Genomic DNA, 27,500 nt, shown 5'->3' on the forward strand with positions numbered 1-27,500 from the left:
AGATGTCTTGAGACCTCCCTCTTGAAAGAGTTCAAGGCATAGGAAAGTGGAAATACAGAAGCAGCCAGGGAGTTCTAGAGTTTACCAGAGAAAGGGATGAATGATTGAGAATACTAGTTAACTCTTGCATTACAGAGGTGGACAGAACAGGGATGAGAGAGAGAAGAAAGTCTTGTGCAGTGAGGCTGTGAGAAGATGGAAGGCATGCGGTCTGCAAGATCAGAACACCAGCTGGCAAGAAAACAGCAGTAGAAGATAGCAACAGATGCAACACTGCAGCAATGAGAAAGAGGCTGAAGACCATCAGTTAGAGGAGAGGAATTGATGAGACAAAAAGCTTTTGATTCCACCCTGTCTGAAAAAAAACAGTATAAGTGGAACCCCCCCCCATACATGTGAAGCATACTCCATACATGGACAGATAAGGCCCCTGTACAAAGTTAGCAGCTGTGGGGGGGGGTGAGAAAAACTGGTGAAGATGACTCAGAACACCTAACTTCATAGAAGCTGTTTTAACTAGAGGTTAAGATATTAAATTTTGTATATATAAATATAAAAGTGCATTACTATAACCTCTAATTCTGTATCTGCAGTTGCAGACATGGATTTTTTTTTGCACATTATAGTTTACCTCTGTGCCATAAATTAACAAATTCTTTTATATTGGCTTCAGTCAAAATGCATCTGTAGAACACACTGCATGTGTTCATATGTTGATCCTACATGTGCCCATGGCCAGTCAGTCTATTCTATTTTTAACCCTTCTTCTCTACCTCTGAAGGGAATTTCACACCCACTGCCAGTCCTTAGTGAAAACACCTGTGTTTGCTCTGAGTCTTCCTTCCTGGTCATTACCTAAAATAACAAGATCTTCCATTGGCCCTTTCACCTCAATGCCTGGCATCTCATTGGTCATTTCTTCTCCCCAAAACCCAAAATGTAATCCATTTAGCTCAAATAAATACAGCCCACATGATAGCGAGCTCTTTTAGTCCCAGTCAGTCAGTCACCCAGTCACGAGCAGTCAGTCTTGGTTTCTCACTCAGTTCTGCTCAGTCAAAGTCAGTCTTGTGAGATGCTGCTCAGTCATCATTTCATATCACTTCAGAGAGAGAGAACAATCTATCGTCACGTTATAATCTCACCTTGTAACAAGTGTGTATATTCCACCTATTATTAAATCACAAAGAACTCTCATCATATGTGTCTTTTACTCACACACATCGACAATATCATCTTACTACCCACGACCTCCAAGCTACCAGAACTACCAAACTCACTACCGGTCCTCCACACTACAACACACCAACCTCCTCATCTGATCCAACAGTGGCATGCATCATCAACTGGGCAAGTACTTCATCTAAGCTTAATACAGTAAAGAAGAGGAGAGGTAAAACATAATCTAAAACAAGTGGTGATTGCATCAAATATCAAAAGATGGATGGATAGATAGCCCCCCCCAAATAAAAAAAAAAACATATATATATATATATATATATATATATATATATATATATATATATATAATATATATATATATATATATATATATATATATATATATATATATATATATATATATATATATATACAGAGAGAGAGAGAGAGAGAGAGAGAGAGAGAGAGAGAGGAGTGAGAGAGAGAGAGAGAGAGAGAGAGAGGAGAGAGAGAGAGAGGAGAGAGAGAGAGAGAGAGAGAGAGAGAGAGAGAGAGAGAGAGAGAGAGAGAGAGAGAGAGAGAGAGGAGAGAGAGAGAGAGAGAGAGAGAGAGAGAGAGAGAGAGAGAGAGAGAGAGAGAGAGAGAGAGAGAGAGAGAGAGAGAGAGAGAGAGAGGATGGGGGAATAAAGAAAGATGGAAGGAGCAGAGCTCATAAAGAAGAAAACAGAAAGATGAGGAGACTCACTTGTGAAAGAAATGAAAGGAGAGCTGTGGATGAAAAGGAGAGAGAATAAGAACTATAACTGAAAGAGGAAAGAGAAATATTGGATGGGTGGACATCCACAACATCTATGGTTCTTTGATGTGGAAGCAGATTTTTGTGCAGAGTGCTCATTAGTGTGAAAATGTGGTGGCAGATAATGATGCCAGGTGTTGTTGTCTGAAGATTCACACATGGGCAGTGATTATTTTCACTGTGAAGGATCCACAAAGGTTGAGGTGGAGGCAGACATCAGATACATCATTAGTACAATATAAGCATTTCTTTCATACTCCCTAAGCTCTCTTGTATGCCTCCCTACTATGATCCTCTTCTCTGAACCTCAAGGATAGCAGCTCAGGAATTCAGAAACAGACCAACAGTTTTGAAAAAACCTACTCTAATTATACCCATGTCACTATTACCTGCTGCCTGACAATATCCCTCTCTTGGCCCATGCTTCCTGACCTGATGCTACTGGTGCCCCTGTAGGCAGACATATATCAGCATTGTACAATTCTAACCAGTGTGCATGCCATTAATACTTTGTAAATTCCCCAATGTATTACCATATTTCACTAGATTTTACCTACTTTTACCTTAACTTGAATAGCATTAGTTCTTAAATGTATTCCTGATAATTTCTTTCATATTCTCAGTACTCAACTAACATACAAATAACTGGACAGATGAGAGAGTGAGAGAGAGAGAGAGAGAGAGAGAGAGAGAGAGAGAGAGAGAGAGAGAGAGAGAGAGAGAGAGAGAGAGAGAGAGAGAGAGAGAGAGAGAGAGAGAGAGAGAGAGAGAGAGAGAGAGAGAGAGAGAGAGAGAGAGAGAGAGAGAGGCTAAAGTGAAGTGCATGGATATCAGCACAGGATTTCTGTTCCAGTCATTCCTTTGAAAGAGTTACAAGAAATGGGCATTAGAATATATTGATAGATAGATATATAGGTAGACACAGATAGGTTGCTACATCTAAATACTAAACTCACACTTGTTCAGCTCCCCCCAAGAAGTTATGTCACAAAAGATTTGAAGAAAATTCAAGACATGGACTATCAAGACCTCTGCAAAGACAAGGACAGGACAGGTTGTGTTAACAGTTAGCTGACACTACTCACCACTATTGCCTCGCCATCAGAAGCAAGAGAAAATCCAAGTCCTTGATCAGTATTGTTGCTCTTGGCCCAAGGAGGAGAATTCTGATTGGCAAAGTTAATCAGCATCTCCTCACACACACCAGCCTCATTAGACTCACTCAGCAAGCACTTATATAACCCACCTGAGTGCTTCACATCTGGTTCACTGGCATTGGACTTTGGGGCACCTACAAGCAGCCTGAATAGAACAATAAAAATATATTAGAATATTAATTTTAATTGGATTGAGGTTATAGTTTCAACCATGAGTGTAATCTCCATCAGTCCATACTTGTTTATAATTAGAATAAGACTGGTTTTATTAGTTTATTAGTATAAAAATAAGTGATGTATAAAATTTATATATTGTTTTTGAATTAAGAAAAGTTGATATATTGACCCATTCATTAGTCTTTCATTCAGTCATACATCACCATGCTAGTCACTCATTTTAATATCTTCAATTACCCTATCAATATATATTGTAAAAATAATTAAAAAAATTTTTAATCTTACATCATATTTTGTAATTTATCCTCATCTTCTCTTCTTTAAGGTAGTGATCCCACTATCAACCATGATAGGACACAATTACTATGAGTAGTTAACCACAGAGCCAGTTCACTCCATCAAAACAAACAATGGAAGACAGGATCAGAAGGTGTCTAGCTTCATTTGTAAAGATTAAAGCTCCAAACACCTGGTTGCAACCATACAAGTTAAAAAAAAAAATACTAAATCTAATCCACACAGACAAGGAACCCACCCATCTTTGAAAACTAAACAATGTATTTTCTTTTACCTACTTGACACCTTATATCTTCAGAATTTTTTCTAGCTTGAAATCAATTTCTAGTGGTCTATACCCTAATGATTTCATAATGCTGAGAACCAAATATAGATATCAACATTATGTCATTTCTTCTCATATAGTGTAATAATGAATGTATTGAACTACAACGGAGCCACCACACATTGGTAACTGATATCATGTACATAATATAAGAACATAAGAAATAAGGGAAGCTGCAAGAAGCGACCAGGCTTACACGTGGCAGTCCCTGTATGAAACACTCCTACCTATTTCCACCTATCATCCCCATCCATAAACTTGTCTAATCTTCTCTTAAAGCTCTCTAGTGTCCTAGCACTAACTACATGATTACTGAGTCCGTTCCACTCATCTACCACTCTATTCGAGAACCAATTTTTTCCTATCTCCTTCCTAAACCTAAATTTTTCAAGCTTGAACCCGTTATTTCTTGTTCTACCCTGGTTGCTGATCCTAAGAATTTTGCTTACATCTCCCCTGTTCCTTGTACATAATACTGTAATGCATCCCTGCTTGTTTAGAAAAGGAGTAGAGACTGAATGCAGACAATTTAACTTTTTGTCTTTAAAGGAAAAGGTATATCTCTGCTAGTCACTGAGCTTGAGCAAGTGGTGCAAATATAGAATAAAATCAAATAAAGAAATAAGTAAATACATACACACAAATAAATAAAATTAATAAAAATAGAACAAAATTAAATAAATAGAAAAGTAAATACATAAATACATATATAAATAAAATTAATAAAGTAAAATAAATAGATAACTAGATAAATAAAATACCTACTTAATGAACTACCTAAACAAATACATAAATATAAATAAAACCACTTGAGACAAGACAGAAAAAAAATGAATAATGAAGTCAACAAAATATATTTCAGCAAAAAAACAAAATACATTTTAGTCTCTTAATCTCTGACAACTTAATTTGTCTCAAACTGAGTCTTCCTTCATTCCCAAAGGTGCATATAAAATGTATCACAACTTTCAGTTCATTGTACCTTGCAGTATTTATTTCAGGTGTAGTACTTGCACCTGAAATGGGCGAAGCGAGTGACAGCACACAAATCTTTACACCACACACTTAGGCAAGTCATAATCCTTTGATTCAATGGATTTTCTTGTTAAATGATATAATGCTTACATTTTTAGTTATCTATACATAATTTTTAACTAGTACGACTAATGCTTTGTATCACTTTCACCGGGTGAGTTAGTTCCACAACTCGGGGTAACTCTACCTGCCCCATTCCACGCTGCATGTGTGATGCTAACAGGATTTATGGCCACGTTGCTACTCTGCTTCTGTATAGAAAGTAACCTGTTACCATTACTGCCTGACGCTTAGGGTTATTCACGGGGCCAAGAGTAAATCTCTAGAACTCTTTCACATATAACTCCATAGCAACATGAGATACAAAAAGTGCATGATTGACCATATCTCACCATCTCTGGTTGTTACTGGTGTAGTGGCTCAGGGAAAACCCGAAGTGTAGGTTCTTTTGGTTTGAGGGAGTCTGCAGCCCCAAAGGGTTCTCTACTTGCAAGTAACCAGCTTCAACAGGCATCGCCACCAGCCACCAAGTCGCCAGCATCACCACGACACACGCCACATGCGGCCTCGTTTCACGCCCTCTGGTCAGATGAAACCACGCCATCGCAACCAGCAGTTGTACTCCAGAGGACCGGTGGCACAATGGCATCACCCACTCTCCACAGGATTATGCCGAACGTAACACAGACAATGCACACCTGGCAAGTGGAGCCTTATTTTCTCTATTTGTTTCGTGTTCTAATATCCTATTATCTGTATTTTTTTTTTTTTTTTTTTTGCATAGCTTCATCTGATCACTCATGTTATGTTCACCTCTTGACAGTGATAAAATCTACGAGAATTATAGACACACATCGAAAAATAAAAGTTTTACATCGGAGACCTAGCAACTTTCGACGCCGAGATAAAGATATGCCACTACTGGTGGAGGGCTGATAAGATATGAACTTCAGTGGTATTCCATCTTAAGGCACATGAAGCCGGCGGGATTACTTGTACTTTTGCCACTTACATGTACAATACTTAGCACATACCCCATTTACACAGTGCGTATGTAACGTATTGAACTTATGCTTTGAAACTAAGAAAATTGCTTAGTGTTTTAAGACACGAGTTAAAATGATTACTAGGTGAAAGGGAAGCGGCAATGGATTGAACCTGTGACAGGACGCTCAAACCAATACAAGACTTCCAGTAAATGAACTAAAATAACTATGGCCCAAGAGAGAGAGAGAGAGAGAGAGAGAGAGAGAGAGAGAGAGAGAGAGTCTTTCATAATGAATGGATACAAAATTAATATCACAGACAGTGAGAATGTACAGACATACAGATAAAGATAAAGGGAGAGACAAATACAAAGGAACAAAATGCTCACCTCAGATTTAAGTAAATTTTTACTTTGTGACGACTAGTTCAGCGTATCCTGACACCACAATGCCGTAGTACTGGGCACAGATGTACTTGTGGTCAAGTTACTTGTAAAAAAATAAAGACATATTAAACAACATAAAGATACAGTACAAATAGATAGAAGTAAGACACACTTTGTGAAGTGGTTATTAATATTTTTTTTTCCTATTCTTTTGCTTTGTTTGCCAGTCATAATCGACATAACGTCACCACCAGTCTTACAATTTTCTTATGTATAAATATGATATAATTTAAGTACATTTAATCTCTGTTCTTTGTGCAGTATTGACTCGTACTATGATGATCTTTCACATCACCTCCCCATTGTTCTGTCTCTCTAGATTTTGTATCTTGTATGGTATTGTTATTTAGATTCTTCACTCACACACACACACTTCTTGACACTTCTATAGCAGGCGAAAACTGACAAGCACAATAATAAATAGACAGTAACAGCAACACGAATTTCAACAGAATGGCAGGAAGAAATTATCACAACAAAGTTTACACACTGACCTGAAGGGAAAACACCCGAGAGCGCAGAGGTGGAAGCGAGCAGGAGAAAGAATGATGGACTTTTGGCCGTGGTGTTGGAGAGAGGAGGAGGGCGGATGCCTGTGTTTACAAGCTAACACAATAGAAGGTAAAAGGTGGTGGTTTTGGTGGTGGTGGCGATAGCGTCCCTTCCCATACTCCAGTACTAAAAAAAGAGAAAAAAGTGTGAAAACCAGTGACATAGAAAATAAATAAATAAATAAAACATGTCATAATTACTCAATATTACTAATCTATAGTGTTAAGAGAGAGAGAGAGAGAGAGAGAGAGAGAGAGAGAGAGATTAAGTAGCTTCTTTAGAACACTATAAATGAAGTTACCAGAATCATTTAAAAATATCAATGGAAAAATTATATATATATATATATATATATATATATATATATATATATATATATATATATATATATATATATATATATATATATATATATATATATATATATATATATATATATATATATATATATATATATATATATATATATATATATATATATATATATATATATATATATATATATATATATATATATATATATATATATATATATATATATATATATATATATATATATATATATATATATATATATATATATATATATATATATATATATATATATATATATATATATATATATATATATATATATATATATATATATATATATATATATATATATATATATATATATATATATATATATATATATATATATATATATATATATATATATATATATATTCTTAGGGATAGTATAAAAAAAAGTATGAGGGAAGGTACTTATTTCCCTCCCTTGTTCGTTTTGAGTAGTGATGAAAGAGCATGGGGCGCTGGAATGTGTGTGTGTGTGTGTGTGTGTGTCCGGAACAAATACTTGTCAAAGGGGTGGTCTGGAGGCCGTCGTGATAATATTGTACAATGTACATACACAGCAGAGAGAGAGAGAGAGAGAGAGAGAGAGAGAGAGAGAGAGAGAGAGAGAGAGAGAGAGAGAGAGAGAGAGAGAGAGAGAGAGAGTCTTTTTAGGATCATAAATTACGTTCAGCGTGTCACCATGAACATTGCAGACTACATTAATTCTTCAGCACAGGTGACAAAAGCCTGTTGTGCACTTGGGAACCTCTGCTGCCATAACGGCTGTAGGCGAGAGTGAGCCACACCCAAAGGAGTCAATAAAAGAACAAAGTGCTACGTTCCTTACTATATAGTTAATGTTTCTATGATCGTTGAAAAAATTGGTAACTTAAGAGTGCTGAGATGTAGCATGCCTGGAAGATAAAGTGTTGCCCACGTGCAATCTTGAAAAAAAAGAATAAACAATCAAATATGATACTAATAAAGATATATCCACGCATTACATTATTTTTTCTAGCTCTACTTGTTGAATCTCCCAGGAGTTTCGGTGAAATCTTTGTCCTTACATAACAAAAGTTTTGCCGGGGTTTAGCATACATCTTCAATTCCTAAGCTTCCGCCCTACGTTCTCATCCAGCTCACTGCACCTTCATCTAGTGTTTCCTTTTTTTGGTTGTTCTGTTGTTGTAGTGGAAAACAGCTACTATTTTTCCTTTAAACCAGTGGTGTCTCACATGGCGCTGTCCTATCTCCGACTCTTGTATTTTACTGTAAATTGCCTTTCCAACCAAAACGTTTACTCTATCCACTCCTGTACTGATAACTCTACCTTGCATTTGTCAACGTTATTGCCAAGACACACAACCCCCCCAAAAAAAAGAAATAGTAATAATAATAATAATAATAATAATAATAATAAAATAAAATAAAATAAATAAATAAATAAATGAATAAATAAATGAAAATAAATAAACAATGAAAAAATACGGAAAGACTCTGAGTACTTACGTAATCTCTGAACTTTTTATAATTTCTGAATGGGACTGGACAAACCTTGTCCTTAGTGTCCTTAGTGTCTCACGAACTCAATTCTTCTACCTTCGTACTTGACTGCATACAATACAAAGTATTCATCAACGTGTGTGTGTGTGTGTGTGTGTGTGTGTGTTCTTACTCCTCTCCAGAGTGTCCTAGAAAAAAAAATCAATCAGTGAGTCCCAAAGTTTATTAGTGAGAGGGATGAAACAAAAAAAGATGCCTGTTTACTCTTACAACAGAAATACGAAAAAAAAAAAAAAAAATCGGGGTAAGAATAAGTAGAAGTCTTGCACAGCAAGATGGCGGGAGGGACAGGCAGCATATCTTTAGTTCAACTGAACAGTAACCGTAAAAATAAAGACTGCAAGTGTTGCAACACTGCAGCGGTGAATGAGAGCTTGAAGTCTGCCAACTAAAGAAGGATTGACGAGGTGAAAATATCTTAATTTCGCAGTATTTAACGAAACTATGCTCGTGTAACACTGTATAAGGACCATACTTCATACGTGGGCATAAAAAAAATCTCTATATAGAGTAAGCACCTGGGAGGAAGAACAAGATTAGCGGAAACAACGTAGCATACCTATGATGAGTGCACACACACACACACACACACTGATGAATATTCTATATTGTATGCAATATGACTAGAATCATCTCATGTGGTTTATGTCTGTCTTGTTTTCGAGTGAATAATAGTTCCATCGGGACGCGATATACGTATATGACCGTCTGAACGAGGGAGTTCCTGAATGTGCTGGACTCCAGTGCGTTCTATAGATAAGATTCTCTCTCTCTCTCTCTCTCTCTCTCTCTCTCTCTCTCTCTCTCTCTCTCTCTCTCTCTCTCTCTCTCTCTCTCAGTATATTCCATCACAGGAAGCACATCACAACTCACTCTTTGCTTTCTTTATTGTATACATGCATGTTGGTCTGTTCACGCTTTCCCTCGTCCTGGACCATTGTTTTTTTGTGCTGTAGTTCTTCTGCGTGATTAATTTATGTATTCACGTTTTTCTAGATAATAAAGGGATGTTAAGTCTAACGCACAAGCTGAAGATCGTGAGATAGGCTTGGACTGAACAGATTATAAAAACAGCAGTGACATGCCCCCACGGCTTACGCTAGTGTAATGTGATGCACGGCTGGGCCGCAGAACAAGAAGTTGAAATGAATATACTTACCTTTCCTTTCACACGAGGAGGGTGATCAAATATATCTGAAAAAAAAAGGAAGCCTATTCAATTGCCACTCTAATCAAGAGAAATTACTACAAAAAAGTCTCAGATATTTCAATATAAAGAAAGTTTAGATACTGCAAAATGTTCATTACACACATGCCGGTATGCGCCATAATGCTTCATATGATACTCCATATTATGCTCCATACTGCTGTTGTCACTGCTAATTTGCAATTACCTTCGTGTCTTGTATGTAAATTCATGAGAAGTTGCTACCTAAGCTTGATTGCCTTATCACTCTTTATCATCTCTCTCTCTCTCTCTCTCTCTCTCTCTCTCTCTCTCTCTCTCTCTCTCTCTCTCTCTCTCTCTCTCTCTCTCTCTCTCTCTCTCTCTCTCTCTCTCTCTCTCTCTCTCTCTCTCTCTCTCTCTCTCTCTCTCTCTCTCTCTCAATGCTCGTGCATGATAATGTCCAAAAAGTTAAGTCAAGAAATGTCAAAGCATGATAGTATTTTCTCTTGTGCAATCACTTAACACACACACACACACACACACACACACACACACACACACACACACACACACACACACACACACACACACACACACACACACACACACACACACACACACACATTTTTTTTGTTTTTATGTAGTAGGGACACTAGCCAAGGGCAACAAAAATCCAATAAATAAAAAAAGCTCACAGAGATGCCAGTCCCAGAAAAGGGTCCAAAGCGGTAGTCAAAAATTGAAGGATAAGTGTCTTGAAACCTGCCTCTTGAAGGAATTCAAGTCATGGAAGGTGGAAATACAGAAGCAGGCAGGGAGTTCCAGAGTTTACCAGAGAAAAGGATGAATGATTGAGAATTCTGGTTAACTCTTACATTAGAGAGATGGACAGAATAGTGGTGAGAGAAAGAAGAAAGTCTTGTGCAGCGAGGCCGCGGGAGGAAAGGAGGCATGCAGTTAGCAAGATCAGAAGAACAGTTAGTATGAAAATAGCGGTAGAAGACAGCTAGAGATGCAACATTGCGGCGATGAGAGAGAGGCTGAAGACAGTCAGTTAGAGGAGAGGAGTTGATGAGACGAAAAGCTTTCGATTCCACCCTGTCTAGAAGAGACATACACACTTTACAACATGATATCAAGTCAGTCATGCATTCACGTTCTGTTGAAATGAGTAGTCGTGTTTTGTGTCTCCCATTTATTGTTTTTCTTTAGATTTTCATCTTCAGTGAAAATTTCTAGTGACATTATTACAGGAAGAAAGATAATAAAGAAAACATAATTTTGATATTGCAGTTTCCGAAATGTCTTCAGTATAGACATAATCAAGCGACGAACCTCACATCTTTTCAGGTTTCGTTGTACTAACGGTGCCGTTGAAATAGTTATAAGCAAGGTTTTCCATGAGGAATTCACGGAATGGGTTGCGTGGCCTCAGCGCTCTTATCGGGAAGAAGGCAGGGTAGTTTCTGGTTTGCCAGCGGAAGGACCGATCCTCGGCCAGCTTCAATATGGCGGGGCTGGGACTGACTATATTCACTCCCTTGGGAAAAAGTCGACTGGCGTCGAGGGTGAAGAAAAATAGTTAAAGATAAATGTGAAAAGCAAATGTAACAATATAGAAATACTTGCTACACTACAAACTGCACGCAAAATAACGTCTCAAATAGTTTTTATCTTTTACGTAAAATTCTAATGATAGAAATAAATGGAAATATAATTCAGTTGTTTCTAGAAGAAAAAAAAAAGCAAAACGTGTACGTAGAAAGAATACCTGGCGGGAAAAAAAAATATAGTAAAAATCAACTTAGCTCTTTGTTTTGAAGAAAGAGTTATCAGATGTCGCAGCAATAACATGATTTGTTATAGCTTACGGATAACACGTACAACTTTTGAAGCAAACAAATGAGAGAAATCGTAATCCCTTTCGGCACAGCATGGAGAGCCGAGGGAAGACCAGCATAGGTTAGGGAAGGAAATAAGGTGAAAGGGTGAGAGGAATGTTACACCCACCAGAAGGGGGACACGGGGCACCCGATGATGAACAACACACGGCCCTGCAGGTTGAATCGCACCACGCCCTCAAACTTCTCCCGGGTGTCCTCCGTGAAGGCGTGCAGACACTGGTAACAGAAAAGTATCGTACAACATTAACAACAATAACAACAACATCAATAGCAGCAGCAGCAGCAGCAGCAGCAGCAGCAGCAACAACAACAACAACAACAACAACAACAACAACAACTACTACTACTACTACTACTACTACTACTACTACTACTACTACTGCTACTACTACTACTACTGCTACTACTACTACTACTACTACTACAACTACTACTACTACTACTATTACTGGAATTCTTCCTTTCTCCTTTCGTATTTATAAAACCATTTTTTTTCCTTCAAGTTCATACGGAACATACTGAACGAACTCTTCCACAGACCCGATATTAACCCACCACACTAGACTCCTGCCATATGGTTATACTTACGTGCCAGGTTACCTTTCCGTGCATCGACTACAATTGACCTCCGGAGGAATGTAAGTAAGCTCAGCGTGAAAAAAATCAATGTATCTCTGATGAGGGCTTCCGCGGCATTTTTATGGTTAACCTTTCCACTGCCGGATTTATTTTTTTACCCTATAATCATGTATACAGCAGTTTTTAGACACGTATTTTTATACTTCAGTCCCTTAAATAGTTCTATAGCTTCTATTTATTCATCTATTTATTCGTTTATTTATTTGTCCATGCAGGCATTTATTTGTTTATAAGTTTTATAATACTCTAATTGCTAACAAAGAACTACCCGGGGAATAAAATATTTAACACTGATTCTATTACTATCACGAGTGTTTGTTCTGGTTTACATTGATCTATATTATCATTATGACCGCTGGCTATACACTCCCTGCCATCTACAAGTACGCTACCCATTCTCCATTGTTAACCGAGGCCTGAGCGGCGCAGTGGTAGTAACAGGTGAGCCTCGGACGTGCTCCGTTCGGTGGAGGAGGCGGCGCGCTTAAAGCCAGAATACATGATGATAGCCATTTACTCTAAAGAAATTCAATTTACCATTGAACCCCTAAAGGCTTGTTCACACATATCAGTGGGGGATCAGCTAGTGTGGGTGAAAAATCGTGACGTATCGTGGCGACTAGTTTTACATATTAATATATTTTGAAGTTCGTGATCTTCGAGATGGCAAAGTTTTTGGATGTGGAACCGGCGATAATTGACATGATTTTGTATTGTCATGAAAACAGCGATTATGCCTGTATGTGTGTGATTGAAATAGCAACTAAATAACAAATGTTTATCACCTGTTTTACTTTCATTAGTTATTTTTAATTCCATCATATTCCAAATATCTACTTTGAAATTGTCCAGTTGTTTTAGTTGTTATGAATCATAAACGAAACACTGATTTTAAACTCAAATAATAAGTTGTTCGACATTCACTCTTATTAACAAGTTCACAAAACTTTAGGTGAACCGTAAACGCGGTTGACACTCGTAAAAAAAAAATAAATAAAAATAAATAAATAAATAAAATAAAATAATATATATGTATATATATATATATATATATATATATATATATATATATATATATATATATATATATATATATATATATATATATATATATATATATATATATATAGACAAATAAAAATAAAACAAATAAATAAATAAAATAACGTTGGCGATGATATTTACATTCATGGCACCATTACATAAATGACACTGAGAATCAAAATGCAGTTTGTGCCAGACGTGTGAAACACTGATAAGCCGCTGCGGATGTGGCAGTGATAGAAGGATGATAAGTGTGAATATAAGCCTGAAAGGTATCACACCACTTCACTCCACTACTTCACACCACCACTACCACCAGCTCCCTACATGCCTCACCACCAATACATCCAATACTCTGTCCCTTTTTCGCCACACTCTTTCACATTACACGCAGAGTACATCCAGTACTCTGCGTGTAATCTTCACCATTTACAAAATCATACATCCTCATTCCTCCACCGGCCACTCACTATCTCCGTCAATATTCACTCACCAGATGCATCATGTAGAAAGACATGTACTCGTCACTCTTGCTCATAGACAGTACAAACATGCGGAAGCTGCCATGCTGTTGCAGGAGGGAGCATCACGCGACGGCGACCATAACCGTGGTAAAACGATGCGAGGTTAAGTATACTGAATGCAGATAAATGGGAAATACCTAGTGGGTGAATTGATTACAGGTTGTATATTATACATGATGGGAGCGTAGAAAAATTGTCATGAGTGGTCATACATTGCAAAGCTAAGCAAAATGATGCAATATTATGAGGCTGAAAATTTATCCGCCTGTCTCCGTCTTGACGCATGGTAAGTAATAAAGGGTAAATGAAACAAAAGACAATCTTCAAACCATGAATGGCTGCCTCATGTGAAAATAATGCCAGGTATATTTTGATGGTAAAATAATAAGCTAATGTCGTATTCCATCACATTCACTATTGCTTGAAAAAAAAATCTAATTGTATAACTAAAAGAAAAAAAAAATATACGTGGAATCAATGAATTAGAACATGGTATGATAGTGTGTCATTGTTTCATATCACCTGGTATCTCGGCAGGATAGAGTCTGAGGTGGTGCAGAAGTCGTCCCCCAGCACAAGGTCCGTGGCGTTGAGAATGTCTCGCTCCATCTTAGCCTTGTAGCGGTCCAGCACCAGACTGACAGGTGAAGTGAAGTGATCATAAAATTTCTTGAATGGCGCCATATCAACTAAGGTCGTATGGCACATAAATATAGAACTGCAGAAAAATACAAGTAATGTTGCAATGAAGGGTAAAAGTAACAAAAATTAAATATAGTTCAAACTGAAAGGAATAAGAAAAAAATATATAGAATAAAAAAAATAAATAAAACTACAAATTAAAGCGAACTAGAATATGAATGTACTAATTGCAACTGACTGGGGACTGACATATTAAATACCACTGCGGTGGAAAGGAGTGGTTGCATCTCTAACAGCGGATCTTGTGCATCTATATTACTATCTTATCACGGGAAATAAATAAAATTCACGCGCACACACACACACACACACACACACACACACACACACACACACACACAGACAAGCAGACATGCATCCCTACTCTTCCAGTCCCAGCAGTTTAACGTCTGGGTCCAGGTTGTATATCATGGGCGCGAAGAGGTGCTCCTGGAACCACCCCGTCACGTGTGCTCCAGCTGCCCCAGCGTGGAATGTCCGCCCCACCTCAGGCACCAGCGCATGACGTCCCTGCAGCGAGTTCTGGGATGACAGCCACCAGTCCCAGTCCCCGCCATGCTGCACCAACCGCGCAGGACGACATCAGAGAGGCACATGAAAAATATAAACAGAAAAAAATGAATAAATAAAAAAAATAATAAACAGATAAGTAAATAAATAAATGAAAAAAGTTAATAAGATAAACTCAGAAAAATACTGACTACAGAAATGTGTCCAGGATGGTGCTTTGCAATAGACTGATGGAAGAATATGTTAGTGCAAGTAGAAATACGTTATTACGATTTCGCGAAACGCTTTTTTTTTCTTTCTTTTTTTCTTTAATTGTGAGAAAAAAAGTAATGTAAACAAAGGATAGAAGTTAACTTACGTTACTTAAGAAGACCGTGAATGAAAAAAAATAGAAATTGGAAAGAGAGAGAGAGAGAGAGAGAGAGAGAGAGAGAGAGAGAGAGAGAGAGAGAGAGAGAGAGAGAGAGCGTTGAGTGGAGGAGACGCATTACCTCCTCAGGGATCCAATAAGCGAACTGCTCCCTGGCCCAGCGTCTGTTGATCATCCAGCCGAACTGCGGGAACATCTCGAGGCGCCGCAGCACGTGGGGGTCGCTGGCCACCGTCGGGTAGCTGTTCACCGAGAAGGCGTTCACGCAGAAAATGGTCGGATCAGCGTCCAGTAGCCATGCTGTCTGCTGGAAGAACCTGCCGTGGAAAGGAGGATGATGTAACAGTTTATTTGTAAACGTAAACCAACGTATATCAGCTTAATTCTTCCTCACTAAAAACAAATAATAATAATAAGTAAATAAATAAATAAGTGAAGGATCACTGTACCACGCATTAGTCGTCTAATATTCTGTTGATTCGTTTCAGACATAGATGGAAGATGTAACTATAACGGAGGGACACAGACAGAATATCTAACTATAACGGATGGAGACAGATAAAAGTTGTCACTATTACTGAGGAAGACTACACGCGTGCCACAAGAAAGGCGATGGTCTGCTTGCCTGGTGTGAATCTTGCTACACGCTGGCCACCTTTTGAAAAACCATCATCGAGAGAGACAGAAGAACACTCTCATGCTTCCTGTCGATCTTAACCCTTTTACTGCGATAAGCAACAATTCACATTACTAGAAGCAGTGCCATTTTTATAAATATCAACAAGTAAGCAAAAAAATGGAGTTTAAGATACTAGAATCACCAGTTTCTAGCCATTGTAATGTTCGGAGGTGGCTGTAGAGCAAGATGAAATGTCTCACTGGTTAGTCATAAGAAAAAAAATGTGAGTTAGAATTAGAAGTGTTGAACATGAAAAGATGAACATACTCACGAGATAAAGTCTGGGGGAGAGGAGCAGGTCGTCCTCCAAGATGATGGCCTTGTCCGCCTCAGGGAAGAAGTTGAAGAGTTTTGTGCACGGAAAACCTGAGTGCACGCAGGCATTGAGAGAGAGGGAGGGATTGCACGTGGTCAACATCTTCAATAAAATTAACTCAAAAAGATAAGAAGATTTACACCAGTGACTTCAGAAGCTCAGGATTATGTAATATCATACCACATTGAAATATTTCAAACTGTAAGTACTAAGGGTTTTCTGTTTCGACTTTTTTCTTGTACTGTTCTCTCTCTCTCTCTCTCTCTCTCTCTCTCTCTCTCTCTCTCTCTCTCTCTCTCTCTCTCTCTCTCTTTCTCTCTCTCTCTCTCTCTCTCTTTCTCTCTCTCTCTGCTATAGTGACGTGGTGTGCTGCGCATATTCCGAGTGTTGCATCGCGCCAAAATACTGCGTTGATGCGCTACCTGAAGTGCATGTTGAGGAGGGTTGCAGATCCCGCCGCGCCCTGGGGACGATTGAACCAGCACATCCAGCCTGGAGTGGGGGACAGAGAGCGGGCTGATGGCAGAGGCACGAAGGGTGGTGACATAGCGAACGGAGTGCACTGATAAAGGGAATGGGATGGTTGTGTGCAAAGGCTCGAGTGAACTTGTGCAAACTTATTGGGTTTCATTTACTCCTTATTGTTCCTCTTCTTTCTCAACTTCCTTCTCTTCCTCCTATACTAACTACTACTACTACAACTACTACTACTACTTCTACTACAATTAAAGACAGGTATGTATGGTTCAAATAGAAGGTACCTACTGTCTTCTTGCAGCTTCCTTTATGTTCTTATGTTCTTACGAGTATGTCTTCCTCCACCTTCTCCTCCTCCTCCTCTTCCTCCTCCTCTTCCTCCTCCTCCTCCTCCTCCTCCTCCTCCTCCTCCTCTTCCTCCTCCTCCTCCTCCTCCACCTCCTCTTCCTTCTCCTCCTCCTCCTACTACTACTACTACTACTGCTACCACCACCACCACCACTACCACCACACCACCACCATCACTACTCCACACGCCCTTTCTGAGCGACATACCCAAAGAGTTCTGCGAGTCTCACTATTTCCTCACGCGGGGCCATCCACCATCACCAGGATTGGCGTCTGTGCTGCTCCGGGGGTCTCCAGCAGGTTCAGCAACTGTCTATTGGCGAGAAAGGAAATGAATTCATTTGAGAAAGCTCGAATCCCACGAAAACAAAAACACCACCACCATCACCACCACCACCAACCACCAATAACAACAACAAACTAAATACAGAAGACAAGAGTTGAGATTTTCTTTTGTGAAGACACACGCACACAGTCTCGTCTCAGCCTCAGTGCTCACCCTGTAGAAGGTGAAAGGTTTCACGGCAGTCAGCATGGCCACCGGTATCGCCTCCTTCACCTCAATGCGCGGCTGTGGAAGGGGGCAGCAGAGGGTAATTTTTTTTTTCTGGTTCTTACTGTTCTGCCTCCATTATTTCTTTAGATCATTATTCTCTCTCTCTCTCTCTCTCTCTCTCTCTCTCCTCTCTCTCTCTCCTCTCTCTCTCTCCTCTCTCTCTCTCTCTCTCTCTCTCTCTCTCCTCATTCTTTTAACCGTCATCTTAAGGACAGTCAATATTTTTCAAATATTTTCTTCCATTTTCTTATTTTTCTCCTCCTCCTCCTCCTCTTCCTCCTCCTCTTCCTTCTCCTCCTCCTTTTCCTCCTTCTCCTCTTGCTCTTCCTCTACATCCCGTCCAATTACTCGTCGTAGTCAGTGTGTAACAGCAACACTGGCAAAGACCATCAAGAAAAAAAAAAAATGTATATACTATGGAACAGAGATATTCGAATAAACGGAGAGAGAGAGAGAGAGAGAGAGAGAGAGAGAGAGAGAGAGAGAGAGAGAGAGAGAGAGAGAGAGAGAGAGAGAGAGAGAGAGAGAGAGAGAGAGAGTGGGTACGCACCGCTGAGTATCTCATCTCTCTGGTGACGGGATCGGTGCAGGTGCACAGCCTCGCGTAACCTTCGTAAGTGTCACAGAACCTCCGCTGCTCCTCCATGGTTGGGTCCTCGTGCCAGCTGCACCACACACCTGCAATCACACACCTGTTCACAGCACTGCCACACCTAGTGACCTGATAACGCCCTTAATGTCCCTTATACATTAACCTGCTACCTTAACGTTGACATTTTAGATTACAGTATGGATGCTATTTTGACACGAATCTGTTGGGTGCAAATTTATGATCCCAGCAGAAGATTTTCATATGTACACTTAGACAAAGTAATGTTGATTTTGTTGGTAAATTATATGATGTACAGCCTATTGTATATTATGAAATAAAGATTGACTGGTTGCTTGTTTGCTTATTTGCTTGCCTGCTTGCTTGCTTGATTGATTGATTGATTTACTAACAATTGGCCAGTACCATTACGATCACACACCAGCTGCTATAATATTTGACATGCCTCTGCCCGATGGTAACATTAGGATGGCGATCAATAACTTTGTACGTAATCACGCACGCTTACGTACTTGGGGTCTTGGGAACACGAGCCAGCAAAGTGAGTGGACTGGCCTTCTTTCCTGGCCTTCTGATGATGGACGCAGCCTCGCCCCACGTGTGAGCCTGGGCAACGGGGACACTATTCAGGCAAACACGATGGGACAGAAAGACACACAGGCAGAATTATGGGACAGAGGGACGGGAAAGGACATTAGAAACTGAAATCTTTGAAAAAACTCTTGACTACGAATCTACAGATGACATCACTAAGGCAAACACGATGGTAAAGACACAAAATAAAAAAAAATATGGGATAAGAGAACGAAAAAAAAAAAGATTATAAATATATATATATATATATATATATATATATATATATATATATATATATATATATATATATATATATATATATATATATATATATATATATATATAAACTGAAACTTTTGGAGTAAGTCTAATATAAGGGATACAGAGAGACAAGAAAAAAAAAATATTATAAACTAAAATCTTTGGAGTCTGCAGGTACTCATAAGTTATAAGTCTTGACTCACCTTTGCAATGTTTGGACGGACTGTGTCGAGAGATTTTTTGTTCCTGTTGGTCTCAGTGTTTTTCTTGTTGGTGGCGGTGGTATTAGTGAGGTGTTCAGTGTCGGAGGGTGGGCGGGAGGGCGTGTGGGAAATCAACGCCCACGCCTCGTTATACGCCAGGTTTCTGATTCTCGATGCCCCGATCACCTCGAGCTCCCTGATGGCGTTCTGCCCGAGGAACGCCACTGCCTCGGGCTGGAGAGGGACACGCCGTGATACCAAGAGGTGTAGCAGTTCCTAAACACAGCGACGCTAATAAAAATGCTTTTCAGCTTACTTCCGTCTGATTTAATTTTAACACTATAAAAGTTGCACTCACCCCATTCGACTCTTTTTGTAGCATGATCCTTCGTGACCTTTATTTAGGGACTGGCGCTACAGTGGGTCTTTTTTTGGTTCTTTTTTATTGCCGAAGGCCAGTGCCCCTCTTATATAGAAAATATATTAAGTCACCTTCCTTAACATCTATAAATTTCTTTAATAATATTTCATTCCTCGTCTCTCTACTCCTTCGCTTGGTCCCTGTTACTTACTACAGCCACCACCACCACTATCCTGCCAGGAGAGAGGGAGGCGAGGCAGGAGGCGAGGTTCTTGTGCTCCGAGGGCTGGTGTGTCAGGAACTGGCGGGCGAGCATCACATCTCCTCGCTGTGGGTGCATCACCACGACGTGGACTCCGGCGTGGGGAAGGAAGTTGAGTGGTGTGGGAGAGCCGTCTTTGTGATACACCTGTACAATAATAAAGAAAAGTGAGTATAGAGGTAGTGAGTTACTTCCTCCTGGCTTTTATATGCTTGAAGAAGCTACCCAATAAAAATATAGGAGTTTTCTATAGTTTGGCCCAGTACGTACCAGTTGGTGTCGCTAAGGGTAACTAAAGACCGCATTCTAAAACTCTTGCTCTGCACCTCCTCTACTTTCTTTAGGCTCTAGATGAAGTTATATTAGTTATTAAGCTTTTATATGTTCTAATGACAGATTAACAAAATTTCTACATTATTAACGTAAGAAACACGTTTAAGAACCCGTCTGATCATCTCTGTGGCCATTAAAAATAGTCGTAGTAAGAGAGCAAAGCGCTTCTGAACACGGGCGTAATATGATTACATCTAATTATGACATTTGAGTTAATTATACAAACCGCGGTGGCAGGTAATGTCTCACCTGCACGTGGTCGCGGAACACCTGCAGCGAGTCCTTGGTGACGGACACCTGCATGTGGAAAGTCTTCACCTTCTTCTCTGAACAGGGAAAGAAATGCGGCAAATTGAAAGAAAGGAATAAACAGAAATACATGGAAGTACAGACGATCGAGTCTTGCAGACACAACTACACGAACACAGTGATGGCGATCCACAACAAGGATAACAATATTCAAGAAGCAGTGTTAAAATTAACTAACTGGACAGAAAATTGCAGTTACCCACATTTATAAACAACAAAATAGGAACTTCATTCATAATAATTTTCATGTTAATCAGAAAACTTATTTGTAATTCAGGGAACAGCAGAGCTCACCCCTTATGATCTTGAGAGCCGTGAAGTTCATCGGGTGGAGGGAGTGGTTCTCTGTGGGAGGAGAGGGGTAGGCTTACGCACCGCCATCATGCTCATCATCATCATCCTTATCATTATTTGTCGGCTATAAATATGAAGTGTAAATTTCTCTGGATATATATATATATATATATATATATATATATATATATATATATATATATATATATATATATATATATATATATATATATATATATATATAGAGAAGATGAGAGAGAGAGAGAGAGGAGAGAGAGAGAGAGAGAGAGAGAGAGAGAGAGAGAGAGAGAGAGAGAGAGAGAGAGAGAGAGAGAGAGAGAGAGAGAGAGAGAGAGAGAGAGAGAGAGAGAGAGAGAGAGAGAGAGAGAGAGAGAGAGAGAGAGAGAGAGAGAGAGAGAGAGTGTGTGTGTGTGTGTGTGTGTGTGTGTGTGTGTGTGTGTGTTCCCACGTACCAGCAATCTTTCTCCACTTGGTGAGAAAGTGATCACGAACGAGGGAATTCCTGGCGTGGCCGCGGGGGGCGTGGGCGCCTAGGCTGGCAGGGGTGGCGGGCGTGGCGTGGTGTTCCTGGTAAGCCACACCAACCTTCGGGTCGTGGTGTGGCGGCGGCAAGTGCGGGTGTTGTTGGAAGAAACCAGTAAGGGGCGTGGCTGTGGCGTGAGAGGTCCATGGCCACGCCCACACCCACGCCCATACCCACATCCAAGGCGCGCCATTTCTGTGCATTATCTCCACCACTGGTAGACTCTCTCTCTCTCTCTCTCTCTCTCTCTCTCTCTCTCTCTCTCTCTCTCTCTCTCTCTCTCTCTCTCTCTCTCTCTCTCTATTGGTAACAAGTTAGGGCACCCAGTGCTGGAAGCAGGGCCGGGACGCCCCACACACTCAGCTGCAGGTCATCGGCGCTGAGGTTTGCTGGGGGAGGCTGGACTTGTGTACGTACACTTCACCATGACGAGACCTGAGCGTGTCCCTCTGTCTGTCTATCCCATTGATATCCAATCCCACCAGATTCTGAGTCACTCACTGCTCGCCGCTCGTTTTAACCCCACGGGAGTGAAATGCAAGCAGTATCTTCATTATGATTCATACACTTCATCACTTGTCAAGGCCGTAAACAACAACAACAATGCTGGTATTTGTTTGTTTCACTTTCTTTTTAGCTTAACTCAGAGGAAGCTCGGTGATTACTGTTGACTTCTCACTAAAGGTTCACTCATGACTGCACCTGGGTCCTCTCGCGTGGCCAGGCAGCGTCGTCCACGTCACTCCAGGAAAACCGCGCAGCCATGAAGCAGGATAAAGAGACCGAAATCCTCCTCACCGTGGCAGCCAGGTCCGAGCAGGCTCGGGGGGCCCGGGAAGGGGAGAAGCAGGAGGAGGGAAGAAAAGGGTACTGGCAATGTGCGTAAGAAAAAAAAAAAAAAAACACATTTCTATTGATGTAGGTCTCCATCGTGGAGGGCAGCTGGGGATTGCTGGGACTGGCCTAGCAGGAAGGAGTGCTGTCTGTCCAGGATAGTGTCACCTCGACCTCTTACGCATCGAGGTCGCGCCAACACACACACACACACACACACACACACACACACACACACACGCTTTAGAATAAACACACTAAGTATATATATATATATATATATATATATATATATATATATATATATATATATATATATATATATATATATATATATATATATATATATATAAACACACACACACACACACACACACACGTGTGTGTGTGTGTGTGTGTGTGTGAGTGCATATGCGTGTGTGTGTGTGTGTGTGTGTGTGTGTGTGTGTGTGTGTGTGTGTGTGTGTGTGTGTGTGTGTGTGTGTGTGCATATGCGCGTGTGTGTGCAGACGATATTGCAAGAGATGCTGATTGATAAGATGAGCATTACAGTACTATGTTTGTGAGGGACTGTACAATTTTCCTTCAATTGTCTCTTGTAATTATTACAAGTAACTCAACCAGGTGTGCGTGACCACCAGCTGGGATGGCGGCGCACGTCTTTCGTGGCCGCGGTAGCATCCCACTGCAGTGTGCCGCACCTTTCCTGACATGCACATCTTAAGCATACGCTCACCCCGGTAAAAGAAAAAATAACTCATTGATTTATAATCATTTATATATAAAAATAATCTTATATATAAGCATACAAATTTGCGGGGGACGAAGTTTCACCACGGAGCAAGTTTCGTGGAAGCGCTCGCGTGAAGAAAATTATCAGACTGTACAGATGACGCAATGTTTCAAATCTTATCATCCTGTGAAGGCTTTATTTTTCTTTAGGAAGGAGTAGATGACTAGGATGCGAGCAGACGGCGTCGCAGGGAGATCTACAACAGGGCTAATTATTGTGAGTGAGGGGTATATACAAGCATGAAAAAAGTGGTGGTGTGGTAATTATTATTACTAAGACTACTACTAATTTGGGGTGCTGGTAACGAAGGAGGCGGCGAGGACCACCATCTTGTTTATCCTTAACACGTAACAGGCAGTAAGCGACACATAACAAATCATGGTGCAGAAACATACACCACAGCCTGCCGACCGGCATACATACATAGGGAGGCAGAGCGGTGTTTATTCATTGCTATTGTGCTTCCTCGCAGGCAGACTTTCAGGCTTACAAAGGGCATGCTGCTTCCAGGCTAACAATAAATTTTTGATACTTTTCATTTGAGGTGACGTTGTTTGTGGTAGCCGAATTCCTGGTGCGGGACTTGATCTACGGCCCAGCCCACACGACGCTGCTCTGCTGGTGACTCTGCTGCGAGGAGCTGCTTTGTTTGGAGGAACTTTGGTCTGAGGAGTACGAAAAGCTTGCAAAGTTGTTGTTTTGGTTGTTGTCCTGGCCGGTGGCGGCGCCATACCCCTGGGGAAGCTGTGGCGGCAACGTCTGATACTGTGTTGTAGGTTCCTGTGGAGGGATGTAGTCAGTAGCGATGGGAGTCCAGCCCTCCATGCCAGAGGTGGGTTCAGCCGCTGGTGGGGAGAAGAGCGAGTAGTCGGGGACATGAGATTCTGCCTCTGCATGGTAAGGTGCTGCGGAGCTTATCAGATTGGGCTGAGGGAGGGCGTGCTGAGGGCCACTGGAGGCTGGAACTTTGATGTTTGGCTTGGCGATGGCATTATATGTGCGTGGGGCTGGCGAAGGTGGCGACGGCACAACGTTGGAGGAGAGAGTGGACGGGGCAGGCTGGGGCTCGTACGCCGCCAGCTGAGGGAAGTTATGGGCCTGACCACCCACCCCAATGCCGAAGCCGCCGACGAAACTACTCGAAGACATTTCGGAGGATGATAATGAAGAAGAGGAGGATGAGGAGGAATCGGACTTGTAGTTAGCAGAGACATGACGGCCGCCCCCACCCAGGTGACCACTGTTACCTACAAACTGAGAAGACGAAGACGACGACTTGGAGCTCTTGTTTTCAGAAGCACTTTTCGACGAAGATGCGGAATGGAATCTCTGTGCAGCCACGCCGTTGTTGAAGTTAACGCCGCTGTATGCTTGCTGCTGCTGCTGCTGCTGCTGCTGGGACGACTGGGACGCCTCCTCTGACGACTGAGAGTTCTGCGAGAAGAATCTGGCCCCACTTACCCCACCATTATTATAACTGAAGGCTGGCTGGCGTGCAGGAGCCGTAGGGATGGTGGGCTGGGGTCGTGGCTGGTAGGTTGAAGGGGGGAGGGTGGGTTGTGGTCGTGGCTGGTAAGTTGAAGGGGGGAGGGTGGGTTGTGGTCGTGGCTGGTAGGTTGAGGGAGGGAGGGTGGGTTGTGGTCGTGGTTGGTAGGTTGAGGGAGGGATAGTGGGGGTTGGTCGTGGGCGGTAAGTTGAGGGGGGGCTGGTGGGTTGGGTTGGTGGCTGGTAGGTTGTGGGGGTCCTGGGGGGTACGTAGCCAGGGAGAGTGGGCGTGCCGTAGGCCCTTGCTCCAGATCCCTGTGAAGACTGCCCCCCGTAGCCTTGGAGGCTTCCTGAGAAACTACTACTGCTGCTACTGCTTTTGCTGCTGCTGCTGCTGCTCTTCTTTGAAGACTGGGAGGACTGCTGACTTCTGTACTGCTGTTGGTGACCCAGTGCTTGGTTCCCCTGCTGCCCACGACCCGCCTGCTGATACCCACCGTTTACTCCTCGGCTAAGGTATGCTGCCTGTTGGCTGCTACTGCTACTGCTGCTGCTTTCTTCAGAGCTCTTAGAGGATTGCTGCCTTTGGTACTGGTGCTGACCAAACGCCTGATTTCCCTGGCCAGCAGTCGGCCCATAACCGGAATTTACTCCCTGATAGCCTACTTGCTGGCTGCTGCTGCTGCTGCTGCTGCTGCTGCTGGCCTTTTTGGAGGAAGATTGAGAGGCTTGATGATTCTGATATTGTTGACGTTGCTGGCCAAACGAACCGCCTCCTTGCTGGCCATAGCCCTGCTGGACGCCGCTGTTAGCAGCCTGGCTGCGATACGAACCTTGCTGGCTGCTGCTCTGCTCTGCGTTGTAGGAATTGCTGGATGTCTGCTTTGTTGCTTTGCTCACGGTGTACTGTTTTTGTTGTTGTCTCTGTTGCTGTTGTTGTTGCCGCTGTTGCTGCCCATAACCATTAACCTGGTAAGGCTGCGGCTGCACGAAGGCACCATAGCTCTGAACATCATCAGAGATGGCTCCGGTCTTCTGCAGGTCCAAGAAAGTCTTGATGGGGATGAGCACAAAAGGAAAGTTGATGAAGTTCTCGTTGGTGTTGTAGGCCGCGTTGTTGGAGAGGCTGTGGTTCTCAGTGGTGGTGGAGGAGTTGGTGAAGGAGTTGTAGAGGTTCTTGGTGACCTCCTGGAGATACTGGGCCATCCACTCGTCCTTGGACAACGTTTCACTCGCCGCCGTCCTGGCCACGGCTGCCTGCTGTGCAAGGCCGTTCTTGGCATTAAAGTTGTTGCTGCTGCTGTACTGGCTGGAGCTACTCGAGCTGCTTTCCTGGGAAGAAGAGGAAGAAGAAGAGGAAGAGGAAGAGGAGCTGAATCTACCAAGAGAGTTTAGGTTATCAGCGTAGGCGCCATTGTTATTCTGGCCGTAGGAAGCCGGGACGGGCCTGGCGGTGGGGGCAGGGAGGGAGGCGGGGGAGCGAGTGGCGTCATCAATACCTGGAAAATTGACTGAGCGTTACTATACGTCCAAGAATGTATGTGTGTGTGTGTGTGTGTGTGTGTGTGTGTGTGTGTGTGTGTGTGTGTGTGTGTGTGTGTGTGTGCACGCAGAAAATCAAACATAACGAAACAAAGGTCACATAAAGGGGAAAAAAATAGTAATATCAATCAGAAAATTATAAGTGAATCTAGACACGTGGCGAGTGAAGGGAGAGGATGAAGGTGAGGGAGCGCAGGGAGACATGGCGTCACCCACACCAGGATGCCACCAAGCCTTCCCTCGGTGATGAGAAGGAGGTATTTGGTCACTCCCACAGATAGATAGATAGATAGATAGATAGATAGATAGATAGATAGATAGATAAATAGATAGATAGATAGATAGATAGATAGATAGACAGATAGATAGATAGATAGATAGATAGATAAATAGATAGATAGATAGATAGATGGATGGATGGAGGGATAGACAGACAAATATATATATATATATATATATATATATATATATATATATATATATATATATATATATATATATATATATATATATATATATATATATATATATATATATATATATATATATATATATATATATATATATATATATATATATATATATATATATATATATATATATATATATATATATATATATATATATATATATATATATAGATAGATAGATAGATAGATAGATAGATAGATAGATAGATAGATATAGATAGATAGATAGATAGATAGATAAATAAATAGATAAATATATAGATAAGTAGATAGATAAATAGATAAATAAACAAATAGATAGACTGATAGATAGATAGATAAGTAGATAGATTGATAGACAGGTTGAGAGAGAGAGAGAGAGAGAGAGAGAGAGAGAGAGAGAGAGAGAGAGAGAGAGAGAGAGAGAGAGAGAGATGGATGGCACGTATGATCGAGAGATGGGGAGTTGGTCAGGCTGCCACCCGAGCACTAGCCCAAGACTCGGGGAAGTGGAAGTCGTAAGTCACGTGGAGGAGATCCAGGGAGTCCATAGCGAGAAGCGGGGCAAGG

At 41.2% G+C, this 27,500-nt stretch overlaps 3 protein-coding genes across 5 annotated transcripts in view; all 3 read right to left on the bottom strand.

The window, feature by feature from the left end:
- The window catches only part of LOC135100963 (integrin alpha-5-like), an 89,984-nt gene extending 82,940 nt beyond the window's left edge, over nucleotides 1-7,044 (bottom strand). The window contains exons 1-4 of one of the 3 annotated variants that reach the window (XM_064004582.1): nucleotides 6,875-7,043; nucleotides 6,324-6,423; nucleotides 5,341-5,646; nucleotides 3,043-3,259 (exon numbers count right to left, since the gene is read on the bottom strand). In XM_064004582.1, coding sequence (XP_063860652.1) covers nucleotides 3,043-3,259; nucleotides 5,341-5,597 — 474 coding nt within the window. In that variant the 5' untranslated portion in view covers nucleotides 5,598-5,646; nucleotides 6,324-6,423; nucleotides 6,875-7,043. Of the gene's footprint in view, nucleotides 1-3,042; nucleotides 3,260-5,340; nucleotides 5,647-6,323; nucleotides 6,424-6,874 lie in introns of all 3 variants that reach the window. The other 2 variants (XM_064004589.1, XM_064004596.1) reach the window with 2 other exon arrangements.
- A 4,222-nt stretch (nucleotides 7,045-11,266) lies between these two features.
- On the bottom strand, nucleotides 11,267-22,842 carry LOC135101966 (protein O-linked-mannose beta-1,2-N-acetylglucosaminyltransferase 1-like). The gene is given in 19 exon segments (XM_064006495.1): nucleotides 11,267-11,561; nucleotides 12,016-12,125; nucleotides 14,086-14,160; nucleotides 14,639-14,753; nucleotides 15,183-15,376; nucleotides 15,820-16,015; nucleotides 16,649-16,662; nucleotides 16,664-16,743; nucleotides 17,116-17,255; nucleotides 17,726-17,763; nucleotides 17,765-17,831; nucleotides 17,992-18,089; nucleotides 18,625-18,752; nucleotides 19,197-19,290; nucleotides 19,725-19,958; nucleotides 20,297-20,494; nucleotides 20,930-21,006; nucleotides 21,284-21,334; nucleotides 21,757-22,842. Coding segments are annotated over 19 exon segments (2,403 nt in total). The 5' UTR covers nucleotides 22,031-22,842; the 3' UTR covers nucleotides 11,267-11,341.
- Nucleotides 22,843-23,421: 579 nt separating this feature from the next.
- Nucleotides 23,422-27,500, bottom strand: part of LOC135101049 (uncharacterized) — a 54,554-nt gene continuing 50,475 nt past the window's right edge. The window contains exon 10 of the mRNA XM_064004626.1: nucleotides 23,422-26,438. Coding sequence (XP_063860696.1) covers nucleotides 24,043-26,438 — 2,396 coding nt within the window. The 3' untranslated portion in view covers nucleotides 23,422-24,042. The remainder of the gene's footprint in view (nucleotides 26,439-27,500) is intronic.

Source organism: Scylla paramamosain, chromosome 1, assembly GCF_035594125.1.
Source record: "Scylla paramamosain isolate STU-SP2022 chromosome 1, ASM3559412v1, whole genome shotgun sequence".
In the NCBI taxonomy this organism is placed as follows: domain Eukaryota; kingdom Metazoa; phylum Arthropoda; class Malacostraca; order Decapoda; family Portunidae; genus Scylla; species Scylla paramamosain.